The sequence below is a fragment of the Mytilus trossulus genome, chromosome 1 (genome assembly GCF_036588685.1).
Source record: "Mytilus trossulus isolate FHL-02 chromosome 1, PNRI_Mtr1.1.1.hap1, whole genome shotgun sequence".
Classification (NCBI taxonomy): Eukaryota; Metazoa; Mollusca; class Bivalvia; order Mytilida; family Mytilidae; genus Mytilus; species Mytilus trossulus.
Genome location: NC_086373.1, coordinates 98,494,011 through 98,503,992, shown reverse-complemented (window position 1 = coordinate 98,503,992; position 9,982 = coordinate 98,494,011). Strand labels below are relative to the sequence as shown.

Sequence of the window (9,982 nt, the reverse complement as noted above, 5' to 3'; positions counted from 1 at the left end):
AGAATATTTGGATCTCAGAATATTGCAGGACTAAGAAAAACAGTGCTTTCAGCTTTGTATTTTTTTTTACAATTGCTATCAACTATGTGTATACATGTTGCTATTTGGTGTTTTTAGCCTTGAATCATTTGACGCAAAAAAGCAATATAAAACCCAGTGCATTATGAAACAATGTTGTATGACTCGTTTTTTAACCGGATTTTTGTGACAAAAATGTCGGTTATTAAATTGGGGATGCTCTATGGGCGGGCGGGCGGTCGGTCGGGCGGGCGGCAATCAAATGTTGTCCGTGCATTAACTCATGAAGCGTTCAACCAAGGATTTTAAAATTTTAATATGTTGTTACTGACAACTAAATGAAGGTGAATGTCAATAATGGCCATTTTGACTTTTACCGTTCAGGAGTTATGGTTCTTGAAAGATTGAAAAATGGCGTTTCCAGTCGTGTCCGTGCATTTACGCATGAACAGTTCTACCAAAGCTTCCCAAATTTTAATATGTTGTTACTGGTGACAAAATGGAGGTCAAGTTCAATAACTACGATTTTGACTTTTACCGTTCAGGAGTTATGGTTCTTGAAAGATTGAAAAATGGTGTTTCCAGTCGTGTCCGTGCATTTACGCATGAACTGTTCTACCAAAGCTTCCCAAATTTAAATATGTTGTTACTGGTGACAAAATGGAGGTCAAGTTCAATTATGACGATTTTGACTTTTACCGTTCAGGAGTTATGGTTCTTGAAAGATTGAAAAATGGTGTTTCCAGTCGTGTCCGTGCATTTTCTCATGAACCATTCAATTAAAGCTTTTCAAATTTTAATATGTTGTTACTGATGACAAAATAGAGGTCAAGTTCAATAATGACGATTTTGACTTTTACCGTTCAGGAGTTATGGTTCTTGAAAGATCCTAAAATGGTGTTTCCATTCACGTTGTTGCATTTACTCACAAACCATTCCATCTAAGCTTTTCAAATTTTAATATGTTGATACTGATGACAAAATAGAGGTCAAATTTGATATTGACGATTTTCACTTTCACCAATCATCAGTAATGGTTCTTGTGATATTGCCAGGACACAAATAAATGCTAATAAATCCGGTTTGCTGTCGTTGTGACAGCCTCTTGTTTCTAAATAACCCCAGGATAACAGAGGCATTCCATTCAATGATTTGTGAAATTAAAATTATGTTTTTGGACTGTTAGATAAAAACAAAATATTAACAAGTTTTTCTTTTACCTACTATATTCTAATCATAGATTTTTCTTACAATGAAAATGTTGTTTTTTTTATCATTCATTAGGTTGGGGACAACCCACCAAATAGGGAACTATTCCCAAAATGAGTAAAAATCCCTCATTTGAGTAATCACTTTGTAGTGTTCATTTTTTTTCTTTCTTTAAATGTGTATTTTTACTTTAAATGACACAAGCATATGAAAAATTGACAATTATTAAGCCTATTAACTTTTGAAAAACACATATTACAGTTCTTTGGAAGAAGTTGTTTCATTTTCTTTAGATTTGTAAAAAGACCCATTTAAAGAAATCTTTGTTTTTAGCACTACAAAATGATTACTCAAATGAGGGATTGTTACTCATTTGGGGAATATATAGTTCCCCATTTAACTGGTATTCCCCAACCTTTTTATGGCATGTTTCATTTAGTTCAAATGTACACAATGTACACGACTTATTTGCAACAATATCAAAGAGAAAATTGCACCTGCCTTATAGATTTGAAATATCTTTCTTGAATATTTCTGGTTTAAATTCTTAAAAAAATAGAAATAATAGATATCATTTCCCGGCTCCATGTTGAAGGCTGTATTTTTACCTATAATAAATGGTTTAATTTTTACTTATTGTGACTTGGATGGAGAGTTGTATCATTTGCACTCATACCACATCGTCTTATATCTTTTAACCATTTCACTGATATCTGCCTTTACAGAAGTTTTTCTAAGACGAAGGCTCACCTTGCTATTGTGAAACAAATGAGAGAACTTTATTTTAGATATCAATAAAAATGTATCTGTAGTTACATTATTATTTGTGTTTATTTTCTTCATGTGGGAACAGTCTTGTTTATCATATGTTTTAATATTTTTTGTCTACAAAAATTAAATCAGATAATTTTTGGCATTGAAATTATAAATTCACACAATTCATCTTTAGAACCCAAAATTTGTTACCCCAAAGTTTGAACATTTAAACAAGGTTGAATGGTTCTACAAATTCCTTACACTGTATGATGTCCATTACATGTGCTTCAGTACATAAAACTGCATTTTGTGTCAAAATAGTTTACTGGTCTTTAATTCTTCAAAAAAAAGGTTCATTTATTTCAATGTTCACTATGCTTTTCAGTGAGAAATATCAAAGAGGTATATATTCTGATCCCGTCAAAGTGGGACTGCTTGTCAACTGTCAATCAAAATTTACATACATTGTACTTAAGCATAATTTCTATTCTGACATTAGTGTCAATGTTTTGATAATTTTGGAAATGAAGATTAAAAGTGAATGAGTTTGCAAATGGTGATTGTTTGATCTGTGGAATTCCTTAATAAACAAAAAAATGGTTTAAACAGGTACATTAGATTTTAGAGATCTTAACTGTTCTCGAGCTACAATAATATGTATATCTATTTATAATGTTACATTCAAGCTGGGGCATGATGCTGTATTATCTGTGTTCAATGGTCTTTGGACACATTCCTTACAGTGTAAATTAGTAATTACCCTTATATGACAAGTTTTTCCATCCTTACCATTTTGGCTATTTTCTTTATAAGTATAATTTACATAGAGAGATAGTTTTATAATCACCAGGAGATCTTCAAACAATTCATTGAATTCAACTTAGCTTAATAACAGATTATCAGATGCTTCTTGAATCTTCATGACATTTTTTTTATCCAGGCCAAAACAAATGTGTTTCTTCACATTTTTGTAGCTATTTGATCAAATTTTTTACTGAGGCTAAATGAAATGATTTGTGTGGCTTTTTGTTCTTTTCATTTTTCCATTTTTTTTTTATTAAGTCTATGGTCATGATAGAAAAGTCATTCTGACTGAAACAGTGCTTATTAAAAATTATAAAAAATGTTCTGGCTAGGCTATTTAAATTACTAAAGATAGAGTAGGTAGAGAAATCCAAAATCATACATACATGTAGTTTTAATCAACCACAAAAGAAATTTTGGGGTCATACAATGGTATGATGTCCTCGTCATCCAAGACACATTGGTTTTCCAGACAACTAGTTTAGTTTAAGTGAATAGATCTCTATGAATTTTTATATGACCCCAAAAAAATTTGGGATGGTATGATGTTGACGTCGTTGTCCGAAGACACCCAAAAGGGGCAGCAAATAAGTATTTTTCTAGTTTCAGGATTATATAAACTTGTGTAGAAGTATTTCAATTGCTCTGAAATTTTACCGCAATGTTTAAAACCACAAGTAGAAGGTTTGGATTCATTTTAGGGGTTATGGGGCCAAAGTTTAGGAATTAAGGGCCAAAAAGGGGTCAAAACAAGCATTTTTCTAGTTTCAAGACCATAACTTGTGTGGAATTGCATGGATTTCTCTGAAATTGAACCACAATGTACCATTTAACAAAGGGGAGGCTGGGATTAAGTTTTGGGTTAATTGCCCAAAATATGTAGGAATTAGGGGCCAAAAAGGGCAAAAAAGAAGCATGTTTCTAGTTTCTAAACAATCATGACAATAACTTGTGTTTAAGTGTATGGATCTCTCTGAAATTGTACTACAAGGTTCAAGACTACAAAGAAAAGCATGGGATTGAGTTTAAGGGTTATTGTTCCAAGTGGGTTTCAAAAAGTTGGTAGGGGGGATTTTTTGTTTACTGTAGTATTTTTTGAAGGGCTTCTTTTTTGTCGAGCCTTCTACTTTAGTAAAAAAAGCGAGACATAGCGATCCTACATTCTGTAGGTGGTGGCGTCCACAAATATTCACTGTGTGGTTAAAGTTTTTGAAATTTTAAAATAACTTTCTTGAAATATCCTGGAATGTATTCCAAACTTGGACAGAAGCTTGTTTATGTTCATAAGATAGTATCCAGGAGTAAATTTTGTAAAAATAAAATTCCATTTTTTCCGTATTTTACTTTTAAATAGACTTAGTTTTTCTGCCAGGAACCATTACATTCACTCTGTGGTTAAAGTTTTTAAAATTTTTAAACTATCCTGAAATTGTACGAAACTAAGCCGGAAGCTTGTTTATGATCAGAAAATAGTATCCAGAAGTAAATTTTTAAAAATGAAATTCTAATTTTCCGCATTTTCTTATAAATGGACTTGTTTTTCTTCCAGTTAACATTACATACAGTCTGCAGTTAAAGTTTTTAAAACATTTTTAAGATTCTTTAACTAGCCTGGATTCTTACCAAGCTTGGACAGAAGCTTCTGACAATCCACAAATAGTATCAAGAGGAATAATTTTATTGATTTTTTTCATCATTTTTGTTGAGTGTGTGATTAACAGCAAAAGTAGGCGAGACACTTGGTTCCGCGGAACCCTTACAATTTTTTTTTCAAAAATTTTCAAATTACGAATTTTAAAAAGTTTCAAGAAGAAATCTTCAATTGCTCAGTATTGTGCAATAGATTTGTGAGATCTTTGACCACATTAATTTTTGTGACAAAACCTATATTATGTCGAAAATTTGATCACAATCCAAATTCAGACAGAATCAAGCTTGAATATTTTGACCAAATTTGCCCCAACTGTTCATGATCAGGGTTCAACCACTGGGGTCATACAAACCTGCGCCCTGCGGAGCACCTGGTTTTCAGAAGGTTCCACAATGTTTAATACCACAAGTAGAAGGTTGGGATTCATTTTCTAGGGGTTATGGGACCAACAGTTTATGTATTAAGAGCTTAAAACGGGCCAAAAACAGGAATTTTTCTAGTTTCCAGACAACTTGTGTGTATGTGTTTCTATTTTTTTTTCAATTTTTTTCGAATTTCAAGCCGAAATCTTCAATTGCACACTGACAGTGTTGCGCAATAGATTTGTAAGATCTTTGACCACATTTATTTTGTGTCAGAAACTTATATTATCTCAAAATTTGATCACAATCCAAATTCAGAAAAGTGTCATTATATCCCAGTTTTCAGGTGTGATACTGTAAATTTACACAGTGTTTAAAGCATGGAAGCCAATAAAGTTGATAGTTGACTGATAAAAAAGAAAAACTTGTTCGTTTGAAATTTGATGCAATAATGCAAGTATTTTTGCTTTTAGTTACACCTGTAGATCATAAATTTTTTACTAAATAGGTTAAATTTTCAGACTTGAATACATTAACAAAGATTTTTTTTCCTTACATGACTGCACATCTAAAAACTGAATAAGTTAGTACTACAATTAGGATTTTTTTCAGACAGTCATATTGATTTTGAAGTGTTTAAATTTTAATAGATCATTAAAAGAAAAATTGTGACAATTGTGTGCATAGTTTGGGAGCACAATAATTGATTGTCTCATTTAAATTCAATATTTCTGCAAGAATCATGTGATAAAAGAGAATAGTGAATCAATTATTGGTTGCTGATAGAAACAGGCTGTCTTAAATCTCTTGTGTTTATTTACAGTATTTGTGATAAATTTACATATATAGATTTATTGTTGAGAGTTTGTTAATGAGTTGACACTAATTAGCAGTTATTGTTATGTACATGTATTGGAGCATAGTAAACATGTGATAGACATCCAATATTTTTTATACTGATGTGAATTAAACCAGAATATTGAACTTGCAATTGGGTTGACGTTGGATGTTTGATTGATTGGATTTGGTATCAAATGAGGGAAGAAGGGCTCTTACAGGTACACTTTGTAATAATGATTATTAGACATAAATCAATGAACCACACAATTTAACAAGACACATGTACCATGAACTCTGTAGCAATATTCTACAGGTTTAATGATGTTACAGTTTTATAATTCATATTATTAAGATAGACAAAATGAGGAAATTATACTAAATGTATTTTTAGAGTATCAGAGAATAGCATTGGTGGATCCAGGGGGGGGTCCGACGGTTGGACCCCCTTTTTATGACAGATCAATGCATTTGAATGGAGACATATATCTGGAACACCCCCTTTATCCCGGGTTTAGTTGGGAGCGCTCCTTTTTAAAATGGCTGGATCCGCCCCTGAAAAGGTATTTCAAGTCTCTAGAATACCTCTCTTTTATGAGGGTGGGGTATATTGAGATGTTGGAAAGCATGCTGAAACCAAAGCTTTTATAATAAAACTGTTGTTTTGTCATGGTGTTGCCCGTTTAATTTGGACTTGTGAGTTTAAATGTTTCTTTTGGTATCTTTTGCTCTCTTCAACTTATCCTTTACAGCTACATGCAAATTAAAAATATGATAAATGAGACATTTTCATAACTCAGATTTGTTTATCATCATTATTTATGTCTGTATTATTTTGTGAGAAATATTGCATTTGAGATTATTCTTTAAGATTTTGAATTTAAATTATTTAAAAAAACCTTTATATATTAAATTTGAAACCTGTATATCAAATAATTTTTACATTTAAAATGCTTATTGGTGAATTTTTATTATAGATATGTGCTTCAATGTGAATCTCCTCTATGTTACATTTTTTTTGTAAGATTTGATATTGTGTAAAATTTATAATTTTTGTAAAAAAAAATCTTTGGTTTATACATTGTAGTTTATGTCAAGTTATATATTATTTCAAATAAAATAGGTACAGAAATTGTCAAATCTGACATAATGAGGACAGCAGCTACATTGAATAGAGATGTGTTCTTAATGTGATAAAATGATGATACAAAATTACATAGTATTGCAAATATAACAGAATAAAAGTCTGTAAATGAAGGCATTTGTGACATCCCTGCCTTTTAGTTCTGACCTTGTCCCTCTGTCTGCCGGTCAACAATTTTAGTAATTAGCAAAAACCTCAAAAGTGTCAGTAGGAGACCAATGGAACTTTGTACAGTTGTTGTGCTTATTATGTAGATGTGCATTGTATAATTTGGTGGAATTCTCCGTATTGTTTATGGTTAGGAACAACAATAACTAAATCTAGTGTTCTGATGTTTATTACCAGTAATTGAATAAATTCATCCGTGGAGGAAAGTTTTGAGTATTCCACATTCAAAGCATGGAAACTATGCATATATGTTCATTTGTGTTACTACGTCTTTTGATTGAGTTAATCATTTCAATTGATATTTTATAGTGTGTCTTCTATGTTGTGATGTTACACTTTTGTTTCAGATAAGGGAGAAGGTTTAGTACCATTAAAACGTTTAATCCGGCTGCAATTGTTTGCACCTGTCCTAACTCCTAAGTCAGGAATCTGATGTTCGGTAGTTGTTGTTTGTTGATGTGGTTCATAAATGTTTCTCGTTTCTTGTTTTTGATATATAGATTAGACTGTTGGTTTTCTTGTTTGAATGGTTTTAAACTAGTGATTTTTAGTGGCTCTTTATAGCTTGCTGTTTGATGTGAGCCAAGGCTCTGAGTTAAAGACTGTACCTTGACCTCTAAATAATGGTTTATTTTTATACGACCGCAAATTTTGAAAAAATTTTCGTCGTATATTGCTATCACGTTGGCGTCGTCGTCGTCGTCGTCGTCGTCGTCGTCGTCGTCGTCGTCGTCGTCGTCGTCGTCGTCCGAATACTTTTAGTTTTCGCACTCTAACTTTAGTAAAAGTGAATAGAAATCTATGAAATTTTAACACAAGGTTTATGACCATAAAAGGAAGGCTGGTATTGATTTTGGGAGTTTTGGTCCCAACATTTTAGGAATTAGGGGCCAAAAAGGGCCCAAATAAGCAATTTCTTGGTTTTCGCACTATAACTTTAGTTTAAGTTAATAGAAATCTATGAAATTTTGACACAAGGTTTATGACCACAAAAGAAAGGTTGGGATTGATTTTGGGAGTTTTGGTTTCAACAGTTTAGGAATTAGGGGCCAAAAAAGGGCCCAAATAAGCATTATTCTTGGTTTTCGCACAATAACTTTAGTTAAAGTAAATAGAAATCAATGAAATTTAAACACAATGTTTATGGCCACAAAAGGAAGGTTGGTATTGATTTTGGGAGTTTTGGTCCCAACAGTTAAGGAAAAAGGGGCCCAAAGGGTCCAAAATTAAACTTTGTTTGATTTCATCAAAATTGAATAATTGGGGTTCTTTAATATGCCGAATCTAACTGTGTATGTAGGTTCTGAATTTTTGGTCCCGTTTTCAAATTGGTCTACATTAAGGTCCAAAGGGTCCAAAATTAAACTTAGTTTGATTTTAACAAAAATTGAAACCTTGGGGTTCTTTGATATGCTGAATCTAAAAATGTACTTAGATTTTTGATTATTGGCCCAGTTTTCAAGTTGGCCCAAATCGAGGTCCAAAATTAAACATTGTTTGATTTCATCAAAAATTGAATAATTGGGGTTCTTTGATATGCCAAATCTAACTGTGTATGTAGATTCTTAATTTTTGGTCCAGTTTTAAAATTGGTCTAAATTAAAGTGCAAAGGGTCCAAAATTAAACTAAGTTTGATTTTAACAAAAATTAAATTCTTGGGCCTCTTTGATATGCTGAATCTAAACATGTACTTATATTTTTGATTATGGGCCCAGTTTTCAAGTTGGTCCAAATCAGGATCTAAAATTATTATATTAAGTATTGTGCAATAGCAAGTCTTTTCAATTGCACAGTATTGTGCAATGGCAAGAAATATCTAATTTCACAATATTGTGAAATTGCAAATTTTTTTTTAATTAAGAGTTATCTTTCTTTGTCCAGTATAGTAAGCAAGAAATATCTGCAAAAATGTTTTTTAATTGGAGTTATCTTTCTTTGTCCAGAATCAACTTAAATCTTTGTTATATACAATATACAATGTATATTCACTTTTTACTACCAACTGATAAATTTAAATAATCTTTACCATTCAGTGATAACAAGCAGTTTTTTTACATCTTAATATTTTATGATGTATTTAAATGAGTAGTAATTGTTGCAAACTCCATTAGAATATTTTAATTGAAATTAGTTTTGAAATAAGGGAAAGGGGGATGTGATTAAAAAATTGGGTTCAATTTTTCTCATTTGAAATTTCATAAATAAAAGAAAATTTCTTCAAACATTTTTTTGAGAGGATTAATATTCAACAGCATAGTGAATTGCTCTAAGAGAAAACAAAAAGTTTAAGTTCATTTGAATACATTCATTCTGTGTCAGAAACCTATGCTGTGTCAACTATTTAATCACAATCCAAATTTAGAGCGGAATCCAGCTTGAATGTTGTGTCCATACTTGCCCCAACCGTTCAGGGTTCAACCTCTGCGGTCGTATAAAGCTACGCCCTGCGGAGCATCTGGTTACAAATTGTTACTTGGATGCAGAGTTACGTCATTGTCACTGGTTTTCATATATCTATATATGATTAGAATATAGCTCAGTATCTAGAGCATCTCACTTGTCATAATGATTTCCAACATTATAGAAAGATTCTATTACCATGTTACATAGTGTAAAAGGGGATCAATTTGTTTTTTTGGGGCTGAAATCCATTTGTAGGTGTGAATTGTTTATCCTGTTTAGGCTGTTAGACATAATTCACCTTCACATGTTTAAGAAATTAATATCCCATGAAAACTCTTTGTTATACAAAGGTGATTGGAAATTTCATAATTTATTGATAGCATGTTTAGTTAATCAACATTTCATTTATAAAAGTGTAATAACTTTCTGACCTGTATGACAGATGGTTGCAACAGGTGTTAATTAGTTTCTGATGTGACAGGTGATCCAATATAGGTAAATAAAGGTGTGATTTGGACCAGAGAAATATTTCAGATAAAAAAGATTTCTACATTTAAATGGACATATAATAGAAAGGTATGAAGTTCGAATTATATTCATTTTAGATGAACATTTATACATTGACTGTA

General features: G+C 31.7%; 1 protein-coding gene across 4 annotated transcripts in view; it reads left to right on the top strand.

The window, feature by feature from the left end:
• The window catches only part of LOC134692823 (ras-related protein Rab-3), a 44,497-nt gene that overhangs the window by 8,658 nt on the left and 25,857 nt on the right, over positions 1–9,982 (top strand). Inside the window, exon 1 of one of the 4 annotated variants that reach the window (XM_063553415.1) lies at positions 5,656–5,858. The exons of 1 other annotated variant lie outside the window; for it this stretch is intronic. In XM_063553415.1, coding sequence (XP_063409485.1) covers positions 5,835–5,858 — 24 coding nt within the window. In that variant the 5' untranslated portion in view covers positions 5,656–5,834. Of the gene's footprint in view, positions 1–5,655; positions 5,859–9,819; positions 9,930–9,982 lie in introns of those variants that run through there. 2 more of the 4 variants (XM_063553405.1, XM_063553441.1) reach the window with 2 other exon arrangements.